At 42.8% G+C, this 25,990-nt stretch overlaps 5 protein-coding genes, 1 long non-coding RNA gene and 1 other non-coding gene across 7 annotated transcripts; 5 read left to right on the top strand and 2 right to left on the bottom strand.

Annotated features, from left to right (window-relative positions):
* LOC8085935 (protein DCL homolog, chloroplastic) lies at nt 503–3,547 on the top strand. Its single transcript, XM_002466409.2, has 3 exons — nt 503–926; nt 1,039–1,153; nt 3,309–3,547. Exons 1-3 carry the CDS (start codon nt 640–642, stop codon nt 3,471–3,473), a joined length of 567 nt encoding a protein of 188 aa, XP_002466454.1. The 5' UTR covers nt 503–639; the 3' UTR covers nt 3,474–3,547.
* On the bottom strand, nt 4,129–5,313 carry LOC8085934 (universal stress protein A-like protein). Its single transcript, XM_002463828.2, has 3 exons — nt 4,732–5,313; nt 4,433–4,653; nt 4,129–4,348 (listed from the first exon to the last, which is right to left on the bottom strand). The coding sequence occupies exons 1-3, from the start codon at nt 4,984–4,986 to the stop codon at nt 4,264–4,266; spliced, it is 561 nt and encodes a 186-aa protein (XP_002463873.1). The 5' UTR covers nt 4,987–5,313; the 3' UTR covers nt 4,129–4,263.
* On the bottom strand, nt 5,460–8,713 carry LOC8086245 (tetratricopeptide repeat protein 4 homolog). The gene is made up of 7 exons (XM_002463827.2): nt 8,287–8,713; nt 8,016–8,207; nt 7,728–7,928; nt 7,502–7,582; nt 6,622–6,766; nt 6,030–6,122; nt 5,460–5,940 (listed from the first exon to the last, which is right to left on the bottom strand). Exons 1-7 carry the CDS (start codon nt 8,623–8,625, stop codon nt 5,870–5,872), a joined length of 1,122 nt encoding a protein of 373 aa, XP_002463872.1. The 5' UTR covers nt 8,626–8,713; the 3' UTR covers nt 5,460–5,869.
* TRNAR-CCU lies at nt 9,079–9,151 on the top strand. Its single transcript has one exon. It is a non-coding gene; the product is annotated as a tRNA-Arg (tRNA).
* LOC110432017 lies at nt 10,233–12,534 on the top strand. The gene is made up of 2 exons (XR_002449471.1): nt 10,233–10,666; nt 12,314–12,534. It is a non-coding gene; the product is annotated as an uncharacterized LOC110432017 (long non-coding RNA).
* LOC8086244 (kinesin-like protein KIN-12G) lies at nt 13,955–23,704 on the top strand. The gene is made up of 21 exons (XM_021457936.1): nt 13,955–14,258; nt 14,915–15,070; nt 15,183–15,266; nt 16,674–16,793; nt 16,889–17,002; nt 17,221–17,313; nt 17,506–17,595; nt 17,768–17,838; nt 17,964–18,038; nt 18,159–18,246; nt 18,394–18,452; nt 18,556–18,619; nt 18,696–18,761; nt 18,865–19,017; nt 19,095–19,199; nt 19,305–19,540; nt 19,884–19,953; nt 20,057–20,110; nt 20,243–20,302; nt 20,412–20,491; nt 21,238–23,704. The coding sequence occupies exons 1-21, from the start codon at nt 14,148–14,150 to the stop codon at nt 23,045–23,047; spliced, it is 3,759 nt and encodes a 1,252-aa protein (XP_021313611.1). The 5' UTR covers nt 13,955–14,147; the 3' UTR covers nt 23,048–23,704.
* LOC8085933 lies at nt 24,339–25,573 on the top strand. The gene has a single exon (XM_021457946.1). It carries the CDS (start codon nt 24,671–24,673, stop codon nt 25,145–25,147), a length of 477 nt encoding a protein of 158 aa, XP_021313621.1. The 5' UTR covers nt 24,339–24,670; the 3' UTR covers nt 25,148–25,573.

Raw genomic sequence — 25,990 nt, 5'->3', positions numbered from 1 at the left:
CACAACACTTTACACTATGTCTAAGTATATATTAAAATCACAACGCTTTACACTATGTCTAAGTATATATTTTACCACGCACTTAAATATACATTATTTAAGTATATATTTAAAATCATGGTGTTTAGAAAAAAAAAACAACGCTTTACAATTTTGGAATAAAACGGAGCATACGTTGTCAGATCGAATTACTGCAATTTTAGCATAGAGCACTTCTGGGGTGGTGAAATGGTGTCCCATATCGTGGATTTACATCACCTTGGGTAGGTTTTCCATGTGCAAGTAATGTAATTGTCATTTACTGTTGATCTAGTGTTCGTTATTGAATCTGTTCGTTTATCTTATAAATTACGTTTTCTATCGATCAATAGTATTTTTTTATAATAAATCAGCAAATACCATTTTTTTAATAGCAAATCCGGACCCTACTCGAATACCCTACTCGTATTGCTGCCTCCAACCTATATGGACTATGGGCCTATGGCCCAACTATGTGGGCACATGGGTGTTCTGCGATGTTTGGCGGAGAGGCGCGGAGAGCGGAGGGGTCGAACTGTTGCTGTGCAGCTATCCACTCCACTCCACGCTGCTCTGACACACCACGCTCTCCAATCCGGCAATCCCTCCCTCTCGGGCGGCATGGCCGCCGCCCTCTGCCTCCCCCGCGCCGGGGCCCCGTTCATCCTCCTCCGAGCCTCTCGTTTCGCGCCGTGGGCGGCTCCGGTGCTCCGTCGTCGACTCCTCTCCGGGCCTCCCACCGCCGGCGAGCTCCCGCCCCCGGCGCTCCCGCCGATTTCGAAGCTCGCTGACCCGCCGGTCGTGGGGACGCCCGAGCCCCCGCTGCCGTTTAGGTCCGTGGAGGCGGAGATCCTCCGCGATATCGACCCCGTCGTCCAGCTCATCAAGGATATCCTCCACTCGGAGAGGTGATCACCTCCTTTCTCCGCAGTTGTAATGAACTTGGTGAAAGTGGAAATGCAGTGGTCAAGACTTTCCTCATGCCTTCTAGTTCTAACCAAGCCGCGTGCGTCCCAGCAGATACGGAGATGGTGAATGTCTCTGCCCAAAGGATGAAAATGTCGTCGTGGAGAAGCTCCTCTCCTACCATCCACGCGCGCACGACAAAATTGGGTGTGGACTTGACGCAATAATGGTGAGTCAGCCACTAGTAACAGTTGCGCAATTTCATTTGCTAGTTAACATTGATTTTCTATTGTAAACATGGAACACTTGCCACATGTTAGTAGCACTTTACCAAAAAAAAAATCACAGAATGAACTAATGAATGCAGTGATTTTCTTTTAGATGTCATTATTCTGCGGCTGCTTGTTCTAGTTACTAATTACTCCCTCCATCCAATTTATAAGTCGTTTCAAGAATCTTGGTGAGTCAAAGCATCTCAAGTTTAACCAACATTACAGAATAAATTAGAAAGACTTATGACATAAGATAGATATTACTATGAAAATATAACTAATGAAGAACCTAATGATACTTAGTTGGTATCATAAATGTTATTATGTTATCATATAAGTTTGGTCAAATTTGAGGTGCTTTGACTTTCGAAAATTCTTGAAATGACTTATAATTTGGGATGAAGGGAGTAGTTTCTTTTAGGGTCACTTTGATTTAAGTTGGGGCCTTGTAGCTAGTCCGGTTCTTTGCCTCATTTGATTTGTGCTGCCCCTGATCAAACCGTGGTGGCACAGTCGACCAGCCACCTCACTGTTGGAGATCTTTGTGTGGGTCAGGGGCAGGGCTGGAGCCAGCCATCGAATCTGCTGGGATCATATTTTTTTTAAGATAATGGAAAGAAATATCTGGCTTCATCCTCCAACAAAAGGAATCAGACCAACGGGATCATTGATTTAGTGATGAATGGTGATTTCCATAGGATTAACAAGATTTTTATAGGGGTCAGCTAACCCTGTTGAACCCACCTATCTCCGCCTCTTATGTGGGGTATAAGTATAACCGACTCCTTGTACAAGGTGGCCAACTACACCATACCTTCAGTTGAACTGAGCTAGAGTCATTGATCATTGTTAATAATAAGGTCAGGTTGTCAGGTTGAGTATGTGAAAGATCCTCAGTAGACCTGGTTTAGAGTCATTGTTAGTTCAGGTTCTGTTCATCGAGATGCCATCTTTAGATTGAATAGATTGAACTTAGTTGATCAGAGTCAGGTTTGTTAAGAGCAAAGTATTATAATACAGCCAGCTGCTAACTGTAACATGTCTAGCCTTCTTGCAGCCCACTCGTATAATGGTTAGCTCATCACTATTAATACATAACCCACTTGTCTGTCTCACAGACTTTCTTGGTTTCTGTGTCTGAGTCGGCTGTAAGCTTACAGCCCGCTTTTACTCTCTCTCCTCTTCTCTCTCCTCCACCTCAGCATTTAGCTGGCTTACAACCTACTATAATACTTGCTCAGTATGGAGCTGATTGGGTGAACAACTTATCTTTCCGGACCCTTCTTCAACCCTGCCTTGTTGGTGGCCTGGGGTGAGCTCAGCATAGCTCCTAATCTGGGGATCAGGTTTAGGGCCCAATCCATTGGCCGACCTAAATTCCAGCAACAATTCCATCTTATACCAGGCTATTTCACGACATTTCGCATCATGTATGTATGATTGTATTATTGTATATACCAAAAACAAATGAGGCAATGCCACACGCATCTTGTGCTGCCAACGCTATTTCATGACATTCTGCTCTGAATAAATCTGCATTAATAATAATTACCAATGTGTTAGTCCAGCTTATTATTAGAAAATTGTATTCTGGTTAAGAAATGGTCCTTAATTTCATCCATTAAACTCAATCACTAAAGTAGGAAAGCTACAAAGCATATTAAAATGTAGAGTTGGTTGGCTATGCACATTTGCCCGTTAGACCAATAAACTTTAACAGTTCTGTAGACTCACCTCTGCACCTGGGAAGTGTTCACATCAACTCTGTATGTAAGGCGATATAAATTCCATGTCTTATATAAGTTTAGTTTAATTGATGCTATATTGAAGTTGATTTTCCTTTCATTCACTGTGTACATGGTCATGATTAGATAATTCCTTCCATGAAGTGGAAGCGCTTTCTCAGTCAAAGTGCTTTGTGCTTATATTTGTGCTGGATACAAAGGAGCTGACAAAATAATACGAAATCATACCCACATGTGAAATTACTTTAGATGGGGTTAGGGTAATTTGCAAATACTTGATACATCATTGACAGCAAATTTCATATCTAAACTTACAATTCAGAACTGTATATGTAATTGATTCTCTTAACTTGGATTCTCCTTGAAGGTTGATAGGCACCCTGAGTTCAGGAAGTCAAGATGTCTTTTTGTTGTTCGCACAGATGGTGTTTGGATTGATTTCTCATACCAGAAGTGCCTCCGTGCATACATCCGAGAAAAGTATCCGTCTCATGCTGAGAGATTTATACGAGAACATTTCAAGCGTACATGACAGAAACTCAAATCATTTGATACATTGATTTTTATGAGTTTTGAAATAGTTTATGTGCATTATTGAGCCTCAAAGCCTGTTGGTTTATTTTTCGATTCCTAGTACGCGTGTATGACTGAAATCTTAGGGCTGCTTGGAATGGAGGAATAAAAAACATAGGAAATGGAGAAAACACATGATAGAAAACGAGTGTAGGTAGGATTGAAAACACAGGAATCTTATATAAGAATACAGGAATATAAGTACATGTTTAATTGTTTATTCCTCGTAAATAAGGACTTGCTCGTCCCTCCAATCACATTTAAGAAAATTTCAAGAGGATGAAGTGGATATTTCGTTTCCTCTTTCATTAAAAGCAAGCCTTTCTATAGGAAGGTAAAATTTTATTCCTCATTCCAAACGACATATGATGTAAACAAAACATAGTAATTGAATTCCTTTGAAATCTTATGAAAATCCTCCAATCCAAACAAGCCGGAGTACATTAACTTTTGCATTTATAAAGGAATGCATGTAAGGTTAATGGTTCAGAGAAGGTAATGTGAATAGGTGATTATATTGGCAGACGTGTCTAACCTCCTAATTCTTTGGTGATATATAGGCGAAGTTCACAAGTGTAGGCAAGGAAGCGCTCTGAATAATTTGTGCAGATACATATACCATGCGTCAGTTCTTTATTCGGATTTCCGTTTGTTCATTTTTGTATGAACATACATAAAACACATATAGTAGCTGGGCCACACTTAATTACAATACTGGAGTGCTACTTGAGAACGACAGGCATCAGAGCTCACTTGGTCGGCCTGGGCCTCACGACCAGCACTGGGCAGCAGGCGTGATGGATGAGGTAGTCGCTCACGCTGCCTAAGAACGCCCTGCATCATGTCGTCACGACGAACACAAATGAGTGGATCGGACAGGTTTTCGATCAAGTCGTGTGGCAACAAGTCCAAGAGTACCTCTTGATTCTGCCGAGTCCCCGGCTGCCGAGGACGAGAAGCCCGGCGTGCATCCGCTCCACGGCCTGGCAGATGGCCTCCTTGGCGTCGCCCTCCACGACGGTGCCCGTGGCGCCCACCTGCCTCTCCTTGCAGATGTCCAGCGCGCGCGCCACGATCCTGCGGGAGTTCTCCTCCTGCGCCTTCCGCATGGACTCCGCCGCCGTGGACTTACACGACGGCTTTTGGGTCATCAACGTATATACGTGGCACGATTCGTTCATGTGTCAGCTTTTGGCCCGAGATGCATGACTAGGAACAAGGATATTGATACCGTGCGCGGCGACGGGGTAGGCGAAGTGGTCGACGGCGTGCTGGGCGTGGACGACGACGAGCGTCGCGTCCGGGTGGCACCGCACGATGTTGTCCAGCGCCCACGACAGCGCGTGCAGGCTCTCCTCGCTCGAGTCCACGGCCGCCACCAGCTTCAGTGCCGTCGCCGCCTTCCTCGACGTCCTCTCACCACCATCCACTCCCGCTCCAGGCGTGCCGCTCACCGCATCGGTTTGCTCCATGACGCGCACGCTTATATCCTTTGGCTCGCTACTGCGCTTCTATAGAACTAGAAGAAGATCGACCGCTCGTGTCTGTGTACTCTGCATGCGCACAGGCAGAATACTAGCCCTGCCTCTCCCAGCCTGTTTGGTGTTTGCTTGGCAGAACAGCGCAAGCCAACATGCTCGGCTATGCCTGGCGGACGGGCGGCACGGGATAGAGATGAACGGAGGCGGGGGCGGCCGTTCTTGTTGGCTTCCGCCGTTTCTCGGCTTGTGCTTGCGTTGCAGCCTGTTGTCTTCCATGCACGCATCCAAGGTTCGCTGAGCAGACACCTGGCTTTGGTTCGCGCACCACCGCCACAACCGCAGTGTGCAGCGCCCCTGTCCGTATCCTGGAACTTCCACTGCCGACTGCAGGAGCAACGAGAACATGGCAGCACAGATCATCGGCTCCCAGCGGCAAGTATACATCCCAAGTGTGTTGCTCGATCTGAGAGCAAACATGTACACTGCTTATAGTCATAAGAGTCGCACAGTACTGTAAAATGAGAAAAGAGCGTCTGTAGCCATACAAGCAAGCTCAGGCCCAACTCTCAAGCCCATCCATCAATTGGGACTTAACACACACACACAAACTAAATCCATGCTAAACGCTGAATCGGTTCAGATAGGAATTCATATTACATTGCCTTGTGTTTTCTGTCTATCGCGGTAACATATCCTCGGCCATCAATCAAGAAAAACGGTGGCAAACAAAAGACTGTCAGTCTGCAGATACTGAAAGAAGCACACTCCTTTTAAACCAAAGGACCATGATCAAGCGGGCATCTTCCGCTTTCTTGCCATCTCCGTTGCCATCTCCAAGATCAATTTAAGCTGAACCTTAGTGTCCGGTTTTGTTTCATGGCAAAGACCAATTTCCAGCCTTGAAATCTTTATAGAAGGTGGACTTTCTTGAAACAACAAAGAACACTGCAAGTGGAGTGATGGTATTATCCTCCATCGGATACTAAAAAATGTTGCATGAACTATGTAGAATATATAAGGTTGAAGGAACAAACCAGGAATTGCAGGAACGATATAGCCTTTATCCTGCAGCACCTCTTGAAGTGTTTTTCCTTCTTTTACTTTGATCCACTTACTGGAGCCATCAGCTGCACATCAAAACCAGAATGCAAGGAGTTGTTTAAAAGACCAATTAGTACAGGCCTTGTTTAGTTCACCCCAAAAACCAAAAATTTTTCAAGATTCCTTGTCACATCGAATCTTGAGACACATGTATGAAGCATTAAATATAGACGAAAACAAAAACTAATTACACAGTTTGCCTGTAAATCACGAGACGAATCTTTTGACCCTAGTTAGTCTATGATTGGACAATATTTACCACAAACAAATGAAAGTGCTACAGTAGCGAAATCCAAAAAAATTTCGCATCTAAACAAGGCCCAACATGACAAGTGGACGAGTGACGACACAAGAGTTTCTTGCAGTATTGTAGTTTGGCTAACAGAGGAATAAATGGAAGAACATTAAAGCACCTTCCTAACAGTAATAACAAAAAGATAGCAGCGCAGATTCCACCATGCTATTTTCCTTGAGTATGATAAATTAAAAGAAACAAAAATAAAGAGTATTTGCTAGTTTACATACTTGATGTAACAGTGCTACATTTGCTACTGTCATGTTCTTCATCTTCCCCATCAAGCAGGCTATCTGGAAGCGCCTTCAAATCTACAGTGCCTTCTAGAAGATATCTTAATACTTCACTTTTGGACAAAGGTTTGCCAAAACCACCCTAATGCATAAAGGTGAATATAGCCAGTAAGAGTACAGAATTGACCCTCTATTTCTAAGCTGACCTACAATAAAATCCACAGTAGGATGCCTGAAACATAAAGTAACGAATGAGGTTAAACCCATAAGGTTACTGATTAGACAAATTGGACTAGATGGTGATAACAGCAATCTCTGTGATAGGTTTGAAATCTGAAGTTGCCTATGTCTCTTCATTTATCATCAGATGTTTTAATACGAAAGCAATAAAGGGTAATGTGATGCCATGGTTTCCATTTTTCAGAGTGTCACCAATAGGCACTAACAGCAACGAAATACAACCAATGACAATACTTTGAATATTGACAATATCACAATACTAATGCTTCAATTATATCACAATCATGGATTAAACTATGTCCGTTCTTAATCTATGTCCTGTGACTATTTCCTAATTACAGGACAGCTTAAATGTGCAGGTGTTGTGAGTGGAATTCAGTACAACATGTTATTGTTATCTGATGACTCCCCTGCCAGAGTCACCTATGGTTCACCTAACCTCAACAGAATTTTCCCACATCCAAAAGAATAAAAGGGTCAACAATTGTTCATACACAAAATGAAGCGTCAAATTTTGTTATAATGTTCAATGAAGAGGCTTCACACGATGCTTTTTTTCTTAACTAAACTGTAATCATAATGCTTAGTAGGAAGTAGGGGTTTACTTTCAAGCAAAATTAAATTCATCCACACAAACCTGATAATACAATTCGACTGAGTCCCTTGTGTAAGCATGGTTCTCATCCCATGGCAATGGTGGAGAACTTTCTGAGAACATGTTTGACAGTTAAAGATACCATTACCATAAATTCAGTAAAGCTACTTATACATCTACACGACCTATTTTTTTTTTTTTTTTGCGAGGAACACAACTACGCATTTTATCTCAACCAAAGAAAGCACCATGTACTTCAGAAGGATATTACATCAAGGTGGGGCAAGAAAGTATCTGTATCTGGAAAATCCTCAATGAAGTCACTCGACATGACCTCTGGGTATAGCAGAAGAACAGGCCAGTGGAGCACGCCCTGCTCATCCAGCTTTGGCTTCTTTACCCCAGTCAGCTCTTGATAGGCTGCCTTCCCAAGCTTCACCCCTCTCTTTTCCATAGCAGCAGCAAGATCCTACATACACTCAATAGGCCTGGTCAACTCCACATATTTGAATTCCAATATTAGTATAGCAGTGTCAATTGTTGGGCAAAATGAGACCTTGGCTTTGGTGATAGCTTGTGCAACCTTGGCTCTCTGACGGTCTTGTTCTCTCAGTTTTGCGTCCACTTCCGACAACAGTTTCTTGAATTCCTCGTTAGCGGGGTCCTGTTCGAGCCCCTTCCGGCAGAAGGACGCCGCGTCCGTCAACAAGTCGAGCGCAAGCGCCGCCTTCACTGCCCGGTAGTATGCCTAGCTACAAGAACATCTCACATCACGCGCCAGCTCCTCCGCCGGATCCAAAACATACTAAACAAGAAGAAGCGGTTACCTTGACGCTGGAGGGGGAGAGGCGGATGGCCTGCTCGGCGTCGTCGAGGGCCCGTCGGTGGTTGCCGAGGAGGAGGTTGACGTGTGCTCGGTTGGCGAAGAGAACGGAGGCGTCGGCGGCGGCAGATGCGTCGAGCGAGGAGAGGGGCTCCATCTGGGCGATGGCCTTCGTGTAGCAGGAGACCGCCTCGGCGTAGTGCTTCCGGCCCATCCGGACGAACTGGTTCCCCTGCTCCTTGAATTCGCGCGCAGCCGACTCCTTTATGGCGGCGATGCCGGCCAGGTCGGCCTGCTCGCTCTCAGTCAGGGGCTCAGCGCCGGGTTCCATCAGCAGCGCCATGGCCAGCGGATTGAGCAGCGGTTTCTTTCCTGTCGGCGGCTGTGGCGCTCTTCAATTCTCGCTTCGCCGCCGCTGTTATCACGGATTCTCTGCTCCTCTTTAGACCTAGGGCCTTGTTTAGTTCACCCGAAATCCAAAAAGTTTTCAAGATTCTCTGTCACATCGAATCTTGTGGCACATACATGAAGCATTAAATATAGACAAAAACAAAAACTAATCACACAGTTTGACTGTAAATCACGAGACGAATCTTTTGACTCTAGTTAGTCTATGATTGGATAATATTTACCACAAACAAACAAAAGTGTTACAGTTCCGAAAACTTTTCACTTTTCGGAACTAAACAAAAGTGTTACAGTTCCGAAAACTTTTCACTTTTCGGAACTAAACAAGGCCTAGGAGTGTCCAAATTGATCTATCAATTAGAAGGAAATAATTTTTGTCAAACACCAAGCGCCTGTAGCTCAGTGGATAGAGCGTCTGTTTCCTAAGCAGAAGGCCGTAGGTTCGACCCCTACCTGGCGCGTTTTTTATTTTTCCTTTTTCCCAAAATGTTCTTTTGAAGTTTTGCTTCTTTCTTACTCCCTCCGTCCCCAAAGAATCAATTCTTAGGATCCGTGTCTTTTTTTATAGAAAAGAGTAACAACATCTATAATATAAAATACACATTATATGAAAATATATTCTATGATGAATCTAATAATACTAATTTGATACTATAAATCTTAGCATTTTTTTCTAGAAATTTGGTCAAAGTTTAAAAAGTTTGACTTAGGACAACTCTAGAAATTGACTCTTTCGTAGACGGAGGGAGTATTTCTTTAAAAATAATTTAACTTATATATTTTTTTTGTTCAACACCACCTTCAACATCGATTCTTTTTCCTTTTCACAAGATGTTCTTTTAAAATTTTGCTTCTTTTCTTATTTCTTTAAAAAATAATTTAACCTACCTCCATTTTTTTTGTTCAGCACCACCTTCAACATCGAGAGAATCTAATATATAAATTTAGTAATTTGATCTTCATATATAAAGTACAAAACAATACACTTAGATAGAAAATATTATTGTATCGCTATAAATAATGTTCCTACTTCAAAGGAGTCATTTCTTTTCATTCTCATACGCCCAAATCTATCACATCTCGTACAACTAAAAAGAAAAAAGAAAGTAAAACTATTGTTTCATGTGACAATCCATCGTTTCGTCGGTCCTCTTCTCTGTGCGATGCCGCGAATACCCACCTGATATGTCGAAGTGTGCGATCTCACCCAGCGCTTTCCCATCCTTTCCCTAAAAATACCACTCCACGCGAGATTAACGCGATCACGTCTCATCGTATGCCATCGGTGATTGAGGCAGCTAACTGAACGCCACTAAGAGAAAAATGGAAAGAATTGCACCTTGCCTGCATGCGTCGTTGGGCCCGGGAGTCCAACGCATGAGCAAGAAAAGGAAAGAGGCCCCTCCAACGTTGAAGGGATTGATTCACCACACCTCCAACCCATCTTACGTTACGTGTCTCTGTGTCTGCTCGATCATTCAATCGTTGCCTCTTCGTCGACACTAGCAACCGTCACCGCCGTCTGACTGCGACGCATCACCGCTCGACCCCAGCGCCGCTGCTCACACTGCCCACGGCCGCTGCGTTGCGCCGCCGCCGCCCACGACCATGACCATTGCATCGCGTCGTCGCCGTCTGACGCTGCGCCGCCGTCACATGAAGTCACTCATAAGCTTGTTCTCCGTGAGAAAGGCGATTTAGAACTGTTTCTTCTTCCTTCTCTTGATGATCCGGTTTATTTTGGTTTGTGTTCCTAGTGACTGTGTCTACAGCATCGGCCTGCGGAGGCCGCGCTTCTTCCCCGGCGACCGCATGGACCTGTGCGCCCGCACCCGCCCGCCGCCACGTGCTACGATGCCAGGGCAAGGCCAAGGCCCACACCACGCTCGGCTCCGACATCGACGCCTCCAGCCATCCACGATTCCACAGTGCCAAGCATGCTGCTGGGATCATGAGCGTCATTCTGTTCAGCACTTGTAAGTCTCGTTTGTAGAACTCATATTCCAAATCATGTACATATGGTATTATTATATGGATTGGTTATAGATGCATGCTAACTAGAGATTCATGTGTGCTTTGGAATTAGGATGGTATTATCTCGTGTGCTTTGAATTCAGCTAGGACTAACACATTGAAAAATCATCAAATAGCTGCAGGGTTTGGTTCAGTAAACAAATGATGTAGATAGAGATAAAAAAAGAAGCACTTATGTAGTTTTTCATGTCCACGCCCCGAGATTGAAGTGTCTTTTTTATATACAAATTCTAAATTGATGATTTTTATTTGTGAAGAGGAATTCCTACTTAGACCTGCAACTTTCTTTTCTTTGGAGATGAAAATGTTTTGGTTTGCATCGTTTTTTTCCATTTTCACATTAGAAGATTTAGTGGAACAATTTGGGTTCACCTACTATTAAAATAACTTTGGTCCTCTATCTGATAAATAAATTCCTTACTCATCACAAATTCGTAAATCGACTTACTGTTGCAGGCTAATAATTCTCCTACGCGAGAGGATAGATGATTTATTAATTTTTTAGTTACTCAGAATTCAGAAAGTCAGATATTGGAGTAATGTTTGAATAAATAAACCATATATATAGATTGAATCATTTCAAAGACTGTCTAAATACTCAAAGAAAGCAATTGAACTATCTTTATGATTAGGTACGGAGCACTTAAATCGCATATGTACTCTGTGCTTTCTCTAATATGGAGATACAAAGGGACACTCCTCTAATTTTGTCAATCTTGTATTTTCGCTAGAGCATAGAAGCACGGGGCTTCAAGTTTTTTATACCAGTTTTAGAGATTGACAACATTCTTCACTTTACAGATGGTCCCAGTTTTAAATTTCATTGGGAAGAAAGAAAACTTGGATCTTCTAGCTGGATTTATTGCTCGTATCACAGCACAATCAAACCATAATCTTAGATGGGCAATACAGCTCCCTGAGACTTGCAAAGTGCAATAATAAGCTTTTGTGGTTATTTGATATCTAGAGTTTTACTGATTTGCCACACCTCCGCTTTATAGTTATGTTAATCTTTCTCTCTTGCCAACATTGTTGTCATATTCTTTCTTCTTTAGCTTTCAGATACCCATTTACATCAAATCAAGTGCTGACTCCTCTTGATTGGGAACAATCTTATTTATGTGTCTAAAATAGCAACAGATGTACTGAAAAAACAAAGGCCTAAAAGGTTCGAACTCTGTTGGATGAAGTACTTCGCTTATAAGGCTTATATTTTAGAAACACTTCTAATTTATCAAGTATTTAGTCTCTCTGTATGCATCCTATGCTAAATCAATCAAGATTCGAATTTAATGTGATCGGCACTCTTTATCTCTGCATGCTATTAGCCAAATGGTATGCTGAAGCGCTTGTCTGCAATTATTGGTTGTGATACAATCTAGGTGAAACCTGAGAGGATGGTTGGCCTTGTTAATATCAATTGTACTCTGTACATGCATGTGATAAAAAAACTAGGTGATATTGACTCTGGCAAGCCTATCATTAAGTTTGTGCTGAAACTCAGACATATAGTTTTTCTTTGAGGAAAACTCACACATAGTTGTCGCCATTTGCAAATAACTGTCCTGGCTCTTACTCGTCTATACCAGGATGATCATTGGAGATTTCAAGAGCACCTTTTGCCAGATTGTGTGACACGTCCTGGCTCGCTCAGTTGTAATTAACCCGGATGAGCATAGGAGATTTTAAGAGCACCTCTCTAAGAGATGGGTGGAAAGTAATGAGATGAGTCTATCCAAATATGTAACTCCAGTGTTTTATCGAAGCTTAACATTGAGTTCTCTTTATTGATTACTTGATCATTTCCTACCGTGCCTTGCTAATTCTTAGTCAATCAAACTTCTGTGTTATTATTATGTTCAACACACGGACATTTCACGAACTTTGCTTTTTGGATCAAATATCACTTTAACGTCGATATTTAATTTTATAGTATTATTATCTTATTGTGCGATCATGTGTATTTTTAGCATAAAAGTTTAGTTATCTCGTAGCAACGCACGGGCACACTATCTAGTTGATCCATTAAACCTAAACTGTTAGGGTCTTCATTTGACTGTACAGTGGAACTAGACAAACATATGATTAGGGTTATCTCTCCAACAACAATACTTAATCGGGGTCAATATTTATCGTGACCACAATTTTCTATTGTTTTTTTTTTGTGAAATCAGCAAGGTCAGCTGGCCCTATAAAACACTTTGGCTCTGCCACTGTTACATAATGAAAGCCTGCTATACTACTTCAGCAATACCTTTGAGTGAACAAACAATGTTTTCTTCTCACTATATTTCTAGCTAAGCCAATTTTTTGTGAAACGAACAAAGCTAGCTTAGTGTATAAAAGACTTTCACTTTGCCAATCTGCCACGTATACATATGAAAACTATTTAGATAAGTCACTTAAAAGTTTAAATGACACCATTGAAAATTCCATATAAGTCCATTTTGGAGGCGTAGCCATTCATTCTTTCCCTTAAGGGCGTTCCGACCTACAACATGTTAGCTCCATACCAAAATCCTTGTCCAGTTATGCAAGAAAAAAATTAAAACCACCACACATCTATTCACGTCTTTGTCAATGTGTGGTCCTCTACCACTATTGCGTAGAGCAAAAAGATTGTCCAAGCAGCAGCCTTTATACCTTTCTCTACCGCCAAGCAGTCACTTTATCTCTCCATCGCGTTCCCGTTGTTGGATTCTGATATGTGTCAAGTCGGGTCGTCGGTTCTTCTGCAGGAGACTAGTAACACTTGTGAGATCACACCTGGAGTCTGGCCGCCTAGGTAGCTGCTGGGACAGAAGCCTAAATAACCTCATTGAATCTTATTTTCAAAGTTTTGTTAGGCTGGTTCTCCTTGCTAAATTTTAGCTATCTAAAATTATTTTACCTATTCTTTAATGACTAATGAAACTAAATTATTTTAGCTTTTTTTAGTCAACGTGTTTGGAACTTTAGCTACTAAAGTGACTAAAATTTAGCTAACTAAAATTTAGCAAGGAAACAGGACCAAGTGTAAACGATGCTAATCCTTAAAAAAAAATGTGGGCTCGTGGTTTGGTAGCATTGTTAATGAGTTTATTTTGAACACCGGTAGCATATTCCAAAATGTAGAGAGTATACTCCCGTATTTGTTTTTTTTCTTGGTGCTCCATGCCTCCAAGTCTACTGACCCGGACAGGGCCCACTCCGCAGGCCGCAGCAATTGCCTTGCTTTCGCACAGCTCAAGCTGTGCCGGACCCGGACGCGATCCCAAATTCGAAATCGGCCAACGTCTCACCGCCTCCGCTCCCCATTTCAAACCGAGACCCCATCTCGCTGTCCCCTTCCCCTTCTGCCGCATCTCCGATCCGCCGCCGCCGCCGCCGCCGCCTCCCCTGCCCAGGCGCCGGAAGTACACCTCGGGATCCAGCACACCCGCGATGCATCTGGACGGCGTCGGCAACGAGCTCGGCAGCGGCAGCTGCGCCCCCTCCCCCGCGCGCTTTGAGCTCCAGGAGGATCCTTCCTTCTGGAAGGACAACAATGTGCAGGTAGAGTTTTATCCGCCTCGACCCTCGATGCGAGCTGCGTCCTCCCCTTCAATCCAGCCATCGTTTCTCCTTCCCTAGCGGGAGTGCTATAGTCTAAGCTCGCTCGGGTCGCTCCTCGCGCGGGACTGCGCCCGCGAGCACTTCGGCTATACCCTTGCAGCCTTGCTAAATTTTAGCCAGCTAAAATTATTTTAGCTACTCTTGGGCCCTGTTTGGTTCCACCAACTAAATTTTAGCTAGCTAAAATTATTTTAGCTACTCTTGGGTGACTAATGGAACTAAACTATTTTAGCTCCTTTTAGTCAATGTGTTTGAAACTTTAGCTACTAAAGTGACTAAAGTTTAGCTAGCTAAAATTTAGTTGGTGGAACCAAACAGGGCCTTGGTGACTAGTGAGACAACAATTCTACTCCTTTTTAGCCAGTGTGTTTGGAAGTTGCTAAAAGTGACTATACCCCGTTTGGTTCCTTTGCTAAATTTTAGCTAGCTAAAATTATTTAGCTTTTGGGTGACTAATGGAACTAAACTATTTTAGCTCAATATGTTTGGAACTTTAGCTACTAAAGTTTAGTTGGCTAAAATTTAGCAAGGGTAACGAAAAAGGGCCTTCGTCGAGCACATGTATGTTTCTGGCGCTTAACTGTTCCAATCTGCAGGTTGTGATCCGTATCCGACCGCTAAGCGGCAGTGAGGTATCGCTGCAGGGGCAGAAGCGGTGCGTGAGGCAGGATAGTAGCCAGAGCCTTACCTGGATTGGACACCCCGAGTCCCGGTTCACTTTCGATCTCGTTGCTGACGAACATGTCACACAGGTGCTCTTGCTGCTCTCGTTTTTCAGTTTAGCATTCGTGCCTCTTTCCCTCTGCCGACTTATTTTCGTGCTAATTGTGCAAACTGGGTAACTTCTCCTTTCGTGTTGTTCAGGAGGACATGTTCAAGGTTGCTGGGGTGCCCATGGTGGATAATTGCATAGCTGGCTATAACAGCTGCATGTTTGCTTACGGGCAGGTAAACTGCAGGGTTTTTTTATTTTTTATTTAGAATGAAGGTTTCCCCTGCTTTACATTTCAAAAGCAAAAACAGCAAATGAGTTCAGCGTTTTGGCGCGCCAAACAAAATTATCATGAGAATTTTTAATCATCACAGCCACAGATTATTTGCCATCCTGCCAGGCTAAAGCCTCAAATTTCCTATCATTCAAACCTATCAGGATACTTCTAGCAGTGCCAACTGCCGGAAGGCAGCGCCAACAGAAACCACTATTAACATAGGAATCCTGAAAGCTTTCCTTCTTAGTTTCTTGAAACCAACAAAATCTAAATTATTATCTTTAACAAAGTCAGTAATGCATTGAAGGCGGCCCTCTTTATTAAGGCCTCTAACGTTTCAAAATGCACCTATCATCTTCCCCTGATTTTAATTTAGAGACCTTGCCTTTAGAGGCATCTTGGACCCAAAAGGTGTCAGTTTCATCTATTTTTTCTCTGACTGGAGTTGCATCATTGCTAGTCAAAGGAGGAAACTCCTTATCCACAAATACAGACTCTAAATTGTCTGGGAGGTTAACCTCTGGATTTTTTTTCCTCAAAACTTCTTCTATCCTCTAATTCTTTTATTTTTAAACTATCAATATTTTCATTAGCAACTAAGGTATCAATACCAAGGGAAATATTAACACATCTAGCCTTATTAAGTAAGGCAGCATTATCTTCATAAGCAAAAGAGTTTTTTGAGTAAGTACCTTTTTCAAGATTTTTAGTCTTTTTGAGATCTTGAGCTTTTTCCAGCATGGTCCTTCCATCTTCAGGAAACCTCCTTGGCCTAGCAGCTCTTGGAATGGGTCCCAATCCTGTCTTCCTCTTCTGATTCTTCTTGGTTGTATCCTTGTCAATGATTCTGTCCTCCCATTCTTCAATTTGCCTAGGCAGGATTCCAGATTCCTCCAGTGAGAACACATCTCCATCCTCCATCAACTCCTCTTCATCTTCTGATACTTCTAACTCCATCCTTCTCAACAGATTAGCACATTTCTCAGTGGCCGCTCCCTGTTTGGCCAGATTTCTGAATTCCTCCCATTTCGAATGGTTAGACTCCTCAATCAGGCTATAGAACTTGTTCCCCACAACATGACAGTCAGAATGCATAGTTTTCCCTTGTTCAGGTGTCTTCCATTGATCGGATTTCCCCTGCATGTCCCATTCACCACTCTTTAGAGAGTCTTTAGCAAAGCTATCATTAGCTATGTCCCTTCCAACCATTTTACTTGTAGAATGGAGGTCAAGCTCCTTCGTGACCAAACTGCAGGTTTCACTTGTTGGATGCTGCTGCAAATACTCAAGTTTTAAGATTGTGCATTATTCTGTGTTTACCTTTCATTTTCAATGCATATGCTTACAAATTACCTGTTTCTGCTAGACTGGAAGTGGAAAAACACATACAATGCTTGGTGACATAGAGAATGGAACACGGAGGAACAATGTGAATTGTGGTATAACTCCTCGAGTGTTTGAGCATCTCTTTGCCAGGATCCAAAAGGCAAGGCTCGAAGATCGGTTGCTTTCTGGATGCCTAATTTTGGCTGACATGACATGTTACTGTTCTTAGCTAAATGTATTCATTACAATTTGCAGGAAAAGGAATTAAGGAGAGATGAAAAGCTCAGGTTTACTTGTAAATGCTCTTTTTTGGAGATTTATAATGAGCAGATTCTGGATCTGCTCAACCCAAATTCTGTAAACTTGCAGGTAATTCATGCATGGATTATGTTGTAATTATACAGATCTTTATTGGTTTTCCATGCCTTATGTTCAAGTTATGCATAGACTATCATACCTCGTGTTAATTTAATGATCCCTGCTTTTTCTTTGTTGCATCTTTTTTATGTGCTGTTAGCAAATGTCTATATTTCGAGATATACATTATTCAGACCATAAGCTGATTAGCTCTAGTTTGATTCTTTCAGATAAGGGAGGATGCCAGAAAGGGTATCCATGTCGAGAGTTTGACGGAGCATGAAATCTCCAATGCTCGAGAAGCTCTGCAACAACTTATTGAGGTTGATCGATAGAATAATTCCATTTTATTTTTGCCTTTTATGCTGAGGCTTGTCTCTGTAGTTGGGATTGTTGGAAGCTTGAATCCCTTTTACCTGTGCAAATGGAATCAATTTTGCACAATTTTCTCGTTCCTAAATTTAAGGTTCAGTGCATGACTCGGACCTTAATATACATTCTTCATTTCTTTTCAGGGAGCAGCAAACAGAAAGGTAGCAGCTACCAATATGAACCGAGCAAGTAGCCGCTCTCATAGTGTTTTCACCTGCCTTATAGAAAGTAAGGTACATGAGATAAATATTCTCCAGAGCTGTTACTGGTTTGTAATAAGATCTCATTGTGGGTCTCTAGTTTGTAGTTTCAAGGTGTCATAGTGGCATCATATATGCAATCTTATTATTGTTGGTTATGACACATACATATTGCCCTTACTTTCTCTTGAAATTAATTATTCAGTGGGAGTCACAAGGTATCAACCACCACCGCTTTTCTCGACTCAACCTTGTTGACCTTGCGGGCTCAGAGAGGTAATTTGCATAAGTAACATCACATATAATCATCTGATATGAGTATGACTATAATAGTTTTTCAGTGTGACCACTTTTCAATGTCTTTCACTTCCTATTTAGCATGCATGACTTCTGCCTTGCAGGCAAAAGAGCTCAGGTGCTGAAGGGGAGCGATTGAAGGAAGCTACCAACATCAACAAATCACTCTCAACTTTGGGGTTAGTTGATTATCTTCTATGAAAAATCTTTTGAAATTTATTATAAACTGAGCACGCTCAGGTTCAAGACACACATCATTACATATTTTGTAACTATTTTGATCAATGGCATTCTTGCAGACTTGTCATCACGAACCTAATTGCTGTGTCAAACAAAAAGTCACAGCATGTTCCGTACAGAGATTCAAAATTAACATTCCTTCTCCAGGTAATATCAACAACTGATGCAGTAAAGTTGCTCAGGTTGTAAGTTGGCATCTAAGGGAGCTATTGTATGATTACAAAGTGTCTAAATGTGAGTTTGTATTTCCTTTGCTGATAAAAGATTTGGTTATGCCTTTTCTCTGCTTTCCAGGATTCCCTTGGAGGAAATTCAAAAACGACCATAATTGCAAACATAAGTCCATCCAGCTGGTAGACTCCTAATCATGATTGTTCTAGTCAACTGCCCTTTTATTTTAAACCTTCCATTTCATTTTGAAAGTTGCACATTTGATATTTTTTGTTTTTAATCCAGTTGTGCTGCTGAGACATTAAGCACATTGAAATTCGCGCAACGAGCTAAATACATAAGGAATAATGTAAGTAACCTGCGCACATTGATTAGCATATCACCTTTTTCTTGTGCAAGCATCAGCTGACTATTGCTTTTTATAGGCTATAATTAACGAGGATGCTTCTGGTGATGTTCTTAGCATGCGCTTACAGATCCAGAACCTTAAGGTATATATGTTATACTTTACCAGATATTTACTGATATTCTTATTGGATATACATTTGTAATGTGTAGTTTATCATACATCTTAAAACTTATCTACTTTTACAGAAAGTAATCAGCCGTTTGCAAGGACAAAAGGGTTCTGATAAAACAGAAGGCATTGCCTCCCATGGGTCTGTTTGTGAAACCCCCGGCACATTCAAATGGGATCAAGGTCATGGCATGTTCACTCCACTTACTTTTGATAAAAGGGCTACACAGGTATTCATAGCTGTTCTTTCTTGTAAAACTTGATGTGCTTACAGGCTACTTACACTATTTTGTTGATATGTGTTCAGAGGAACGATTGTGATGCTGCCCTTGTTGCTGCTTTTAGGAGGGAACAAGAGAAGGAAGCACAATTAAAGGCAATGATAGATGCAAAGCAGATTGCTGAACAGCTGGTCTGTAGTTCTTCATGATTTTGCATCCATATCTTCAAAGCACTTAAAGCAAAAATATACACGGATAGTCATATGTTTGCTGATTTATATTCTGTTCCTACTCAGGCAGCTCAAAAGACAGAAGAGATAAAAAGTTTCAAGTTGAGGCTTAGGTTTCGTGAAGAACGGATCCAAAGATTGGAGCAGGTTGCTTCAGGGAAATTATCTGCTGAAGCACATCTTTTGCAAGAGAAGGAAAATCTTGTAAAGGAATTAGAGGTCCTGCGGGGCCAATTAGATCGTAATCCAGAAATTACAAAATTTGCAATGGAGAATCTACAATTAAAGGAAGAGCTGCGAAGGTTAGCATTACTGTCTGTAGCTCTTTAAATGGTTGTAGACTCATTTTCTCTTGTGTGATTGTTGGAAAAGAATAATTGGTTCTTGAATAGATTATTGTTTGAAATAGCTGTTTCCAGAATTCCAGTTATTTTTATTGTTCTGTTAACCTTGCCACTCACTGCTACTTTGTTGAAATTTTGTTATGTGATTACAACTCATTTTTGTATGTGACTGATGGCAAGGAGTAACTGATTCTTAAATATTTTATTGTCTAAAATAAACTTCTTGGTCTGTGCTTTAGTTTATCTGCTCGGAGTTTTGTTGGAATTTTAATGACCTTTTATTGTTACTTAAAAAAATCAGGTTGCAGTCATTTGTTGATGAAGGTGAACGAGAAATGATGCATGAGCAAATCATTGTTTTACAAGATAAGGTATTGCATTGCGAACTCATCTGAATCCTGTTTGGGGTGGACTAATGATGTGACTATGTTACTTCATTGAAGTAGTGAGCTTAGTTAATAATTTGATTTGCAGCTGCTTGAGGCTCTTGATTGGAAGCTTATGCATGAGAAGGAACCTGTTAACAAGGTTTGCCTTTAACTATATGAAAAAAATTCTGAATTAAAGATGCCAACCCCTAACTATATGAAAAAATGGTTATATTTACTTGATGGAATTATACATGCTTAACTTGACTTATATTTATAAAAAATTATGCAGGGCCTCTCATTATTTGGGGAGTCAGCTGGTGACGAGGAAAATGAGTTTCTTCGTTTGCAGGTTGGTGTAAGCATACTACTGCAACATATACAACTCTGATCATACCTTTGTTTATATAAGTATGTTTTTTCATTTGTGGCTGCAACTATTTTATAATTTTGTACCGCAGGCTATTCAAAATGAGAGAGAAATTGAGTCATTGCGTAAAAAATTGACATTCTGCCTTGAAGCAAAAGAGAATCTTGAAAGGTATACATTTTGTCCTGCCTTGTCATGCTGTTACTAGGTTTTTTTACTATTATTCAATATGTTTCCTTCTTCCATAGTCTATTGAGGTATTTATGCAATTATGCTTTTAGAGATGGCTAATAATACTCCCTGTGACTCCAAATTGTAAGTCATTTAGGACATGGACATGGTTTCTAATATGACACTTTGACTTGTAATTTTGAGAAGTATACAATTCTAAATAGATATAGAAAGCTATATATTATGAAAGTAATTTTCATGATGAATATAGTAACATCAACCATGTGTTGTCAATCAATGTAACTTTTCATATATTGGAGGACTATAAGAGTTTGACCGTCTAAAATCCTAAAATGTCCTACATTTATTGGAGGGAGTAGTGTATTTAGTCCTTGTATGTTAGACAAAACAGGATAATTGAAATTCTGAAATACATGTGGCTGTTATTTTCAAGTTTTGTCTCCTTTCTGCTATGCCGCCTTTTCACTCATATGCCACATTGCTGGCTATAGCATTTCTCTTTTAGTTCAATGCTTGAAAAATCCCAATGAGCTGATCATTTATTAAATTATTTGGTTTCACCTCTCCACATTGACATTATTGTTAATTGTTCCCTATGAGTTCCGCATGTTTGTCCCAGATTCTCTAGGCATTATAATCATGCTTATGCTTGTATGGAACTTTCAGTTTCCATGCTATCAGCTACTGTTCTGATGCCATTGCTTGATATATCAAACAATGTGCAGGCATGTCAATGAATTGACCACAGAGTTGGAGCTTACAAAGAAGCACAATAACACAGATAAAGAGTTCAAGGCTGCACAGCACCAGGAGCAAGGAGAGGCAGATTTACATAACTTGTCTGATGCTCAGATGGAACTTAAGACTTTAGTTGATGCAATAGCTTCTGCAAGTCAACGGGAAGCAGAAGCTCATGAAACTGCGATTGGTTTGGCCAAAGAGAATGAAGAATTGAGGATGCAGCTTAAGGTTTTGATTGAGAATAACAAGAGATTGGTTGAGCTCTATGAACATGCTGTTGTTAATGTTGAGGCAAATCAAGATGGAAACCCTGTGAATGAAGATCTGCTGAATGCCCAACCAGCAGCCACATCAGATTTGCATTCACATAACTCATCCAATGTGGCAGAGGAGTCTAAGATAATAGATGAAAAATGCACCAATGAGGACAATTTCTCAAGAATTACATCTGTTGAATTGCGTCTTCAGCTGGAGGAGATGCATGAGGAAAATGATAGACTTATGGGTTTGTATGAGAAAGCTATGCAGGAAAGAGATGAATTCAAACGGAAGATTTTAGAGCAAAGCGACTCTGAAGTTGTAAAGGAGATTCAATTGGACGAGAAAGATGTTGAAATGAGTGAAGCAGCTGAGAATCCTGAAGTGAATCATGTCCATAATTCCACAATTGTAGCTTTGGCAGAAGTGCTGCAGATTGTTTGGAGTAAGCTGGAGCTTGTCCAAGATAAGGTTGTGTCTGCTCAGGATGCAGTTAAATATTTTAAGGTACTCGAAATGGCTAGTGGTAAGGCCAAAGAACTTTCTGCAAGAATTGAGCTTCAGCGTCTAGGTGCACAGTGTTGTCAGGAAGACATCACTGTCCTGAAGTCTATGCTGTCAGAATCACAGGAGAAGAAAAATGCTTTCGAAGACAAGTATTTCTCGCCTGCAGCATCATATTGGAACTTGGTTTTCAAGACCAAAAGTCTTGCAGAGTCCAAGTTTGATGCCAGCCTTGAATCAATGAATCAGAAGAAAGAACAGTTGAATCATCTCCAAACTCGCAAAATCGAACTATCTGCCGCAAGAACAAGAGCACGTGAATCTGAAACTGAGTTGAGAAGCAAAATTGATGGCCTTAAAGGGAAACTTCGCTCTTATGAAGCTCAAAGAAAGGAGGAAGAAAAGGTCCTGTTTGCTATTGATAACCTGGATACTTCTACTGCACCAATGCATAAACCTAAGAACTATGGCAAGGCAACCGACCTGCTGAAATCCGAGGAGGATCGGATGAAGCTTTGGTGTGAACTACAGAAGGCCCGCGAACAGCTGTCCATGGTACAAAAGGAAATAAAAAACATGAATAAATGTGATTATATTGATTGTGAGATTGCAGTCCTTGAAGCAGAAATAGAGGATTCCTGCCTCTCCATACTGGAAACTGACATTGAGAAGTTTGTCCGTAACAACACGTTGACAGAGATTTGGGAGGGTAGGGCAAAGGACATGGAGGCTTTGCTGGTTGAGTACCAGGACTGTGTTTTCCAAGTCAACTTGAAAGAGGAAGAGATCAAGGTGTGTAATGAGTCCTTGCAGTATCAAGCCATGGAGTTGGACGAACTTCAGTCGAAGCTAAATAAGGCGATGCGGGAGCTGGGTGAGCTTCTGCAAGACAGAAGAAGCTTAACTGCTTGCAGTCTGGATGAACCCATGCTGTCTGTTGGTGAAAAGGTGGCAACAGATCTTGAGGTCGTCCGGATTCATGTCGATGAAGCTAAGCAGCTTTTGCTTCTTGACAATCAGGCTAATCTGTGAACCTGCACAGCTTTGAGGTTTCCTTAAAGGATGCGACGATTGACAGGCTAGTCTGTCTTGGTTTCATCTGTTCAGACCCGTAGGAAGACATCAGAGATGGGATGATGCTACATGTAATTTGCTTCATCAGATGGAAACCATGTGAAGCCAAATCTGCTGATTTTTTCTTCTTCGGTGGATCACCTACCTTCTGGTGGTCTTGCTTCAAGTCATCAACAGGACCTGTAGGTTACTGTTTCCTATCCGATTTCTCCTCTGGTGTACACTTCAAGAAGCCGTCTTACGATTGACCCTTCGCTTCTGTAGTAACTCTCTAGTAGACTGATAGCAACCAGTGGGTGGAGTTGTATCATAACTTAATTCTGAGCCAGGGAGGATGCTTTTACACTAGTGCAAAAACGCTGCACCCCAGTTTCTTGTAGAAAATTTCGGCCTGATCTTGACCTTTTACCTGCTGGGTGAAGAATAGCGACAACGTGAAGAGTGTGTTCTTCTGCTGCACGTGTGCCTGGCGACCCTGGATTGTGTCGCCTTGGTCTTGGTGGTCGGTTTCTTTGTTTTTTATGTGATTGATTGATTTTCTGTTTGCGTAGTATGGACTCCTCCGGAAGCTTCTTCAGCTCTTGGCCCGTTGCTTATTTTGCTTCTTGTCCTTTCTTTGATCACCAGCTGAACTGCTGAAGAAGAAGAACAAACAGCAATGTCCAGCTGGCATTTTACCATTATTTCAAGCGCGACATCCAAGTGGCGCAATCCTGCAGCCCCCCACCCCCACCTCTGCTCCGTAGACCACAACCACCACCGTTTGACTCAATCAATGAAAGTCAGTAAAAATTCCAAACAAGGCCCAAAATCAATCACGCAACATGACGGATACAACCATCCAAACCAGCACATCATCATCCATTCATCCGTCCACACCAAAATCCCGCTCTGTACAACGGAGAAAACCGCGAACGCTTAGCGGCAAAGCGTGCGGCCGTCAGATTCGTCCATCATCAGATATTCAGGATCACCAGGGCGTCCAGTCCAGGCCGCGCACGAGCGCGCAAAGCCGGAGCCAGCGCGCAGCCGACTCGGACTCCACCCGTCCGCGGTGGGCACGCGGCGGCGCCCCCTCGGCTGTCCCCATCGCGTCCCGCGTGGCGTCGCCCCGCGTTCCGACGTCACACACAAACCCGCCGTTGTCTCGACAAAGTTGTGCAAAATCTTTCGTGTGTCTGCAGTCTTGCGGTCTACATCCGGCGAACGGGAGCGATAAATACGTCACGGGTGGAAGAAAATTGGGGATTGATTTTTTTCCTCTCCTTCCTGGCGGGGAGGCAGCCGCAGCCGCGAGCAAGAAAAGGAAGCCGACGCCACGCACGCCATCGCCGCCCCTATCTCCTCCACCTCGTCCTCTCTCTCTCTCTCTCTCTCTCCTCCACCAACCATAAGCGCCTCCCTCTCTAAAATATCACTCCATCCGAGAGCACAGAGCAGGGTATCTTCTTTTTAAGATTCTTGGCTGCGTGTTAACGAACGCAGCCCAGCCGGCGGCACCTGTCCGGGGCGCACCAAGGACGGGGACTCCAAGAAAGAATCATCGGCGGCGGGCTCGCGATCGGGAGCGGAGCGGGGCGCATGCGCGAGTACCGGTACGGCGAGGACGAGCAGCATGAGCCCCAGCCGGGGTGCGGGGAAGGGGCGGGGCAGGCGGCGGCGAACTGCGCGGCGGTGTGCTGCTGCTGCCCGCTGGCGCTGCTCGACGTCCTGCTGCTCGTCACCGTCCGCCTCCCCGCGGGCGTCATGCGGCGGGTGAGGAGGAGGCGCCACCGCCACCGCGGCCGGGGAGGTGCCGGAGCCGGAGCCAACAGGAAGAGGCCGGCCTCCGCGGCGGCGCCTGCGTCGCCGACGGGAGGCAGCGGCAAGGCGATGATCGGCGCGACGCGGGACATCGAGGAGGAGGAGGAGGAGCAGGAGGAGGCGCGCGGCAAGGCGGAGTCGGCGGCGGCGGCGTCGGAGCTGGAGCGCGAGATCATGAGCTCTCATTTCTACGGCGCCGGCTTCTGGCGCAGCGTCTCCTCCAGCTCCAGCTCCTCCTCCATGCGCTACCAATAGCAGCGTGTTCTTCCTCCTCATCATTCTTGCAGTGTTCTTGGAGTTCCCGCCGTTCTTGGTGGTGTTGTGCCAGACTGGCAGTCAGTGCAGCATGCATGGCAACAGGAGCAGCAGCCTTCGGCATCGTACAAAGTGACCGTGCACTTGTTCTGGATCGACACGTGCAAAACTGGCTCGTGTGGATTGGATTATTGTACTGCTACGCCATTGTCTTGAGCATGGACCACGCCGGCCGGCCGGCAGCTGCTGCTTGGTATGGAGTAGGTTTTTCAATTTCTTTTTGTGTCCCTGTGGGAGAGCAGCAAATGCTGAAACTTAAGTTTTTTTTTTGAAAAATTAAACTTCAAGCTTGTGTCCAAACGATTTATTAGTACTTGATTGAGAGGCCAATCGACAACAAATGAACAAACAGATCACTGTTCATTATTCGCATCGTGTAGCATGTAGCGGACCGCCCCCATTTGGATTTTGGATGCTTCTCGTGGCGTCCATCGCCGTCCGGTCTCCTTCATTCGATCCGCGCACCCGCTGCAGAAGATCCTTCTAAGCAGTTGTGGAACCAGCAATTTTGATTAAGGAAGTTCAAATAAATATAATTATATTTTTAAAATGTGATAAAGTATATATAATTATATGTTAGGAGAATTTAAAAAAAATATTACGCTATTTTTACCAGAATCATCGTATATTTTTTGTGCTATAAATATCAATATTTATATAGATATTTAAATAAAAACTTTCATAGATGCTCTAGCTAATTAGCTCCCTAGACCTAAACAGGTCTAGCTAATTGTTAGCTGAATATCTAACTAAAAACTATTTCACTAGTTGGATCGAATTAAC

This window comes from Sorghum bicolor, chromosome 1 (genome assembly GCF_000003195.3).
Source record: "Sorghum bicolor cultivar BTx623 chromosome 1, Sorghum_bicolor_NCBIv3, whole genome shotgun sequence".
NCBI lineage: Eukaryota > Viridiplantae > Streptophyta > Magnoliopsida > Poales > Poaceae > Sorghum > Sorghum bicolor.
This window is presented reverse-complemented; position numbering and strand designations above follow the sequence as displayed.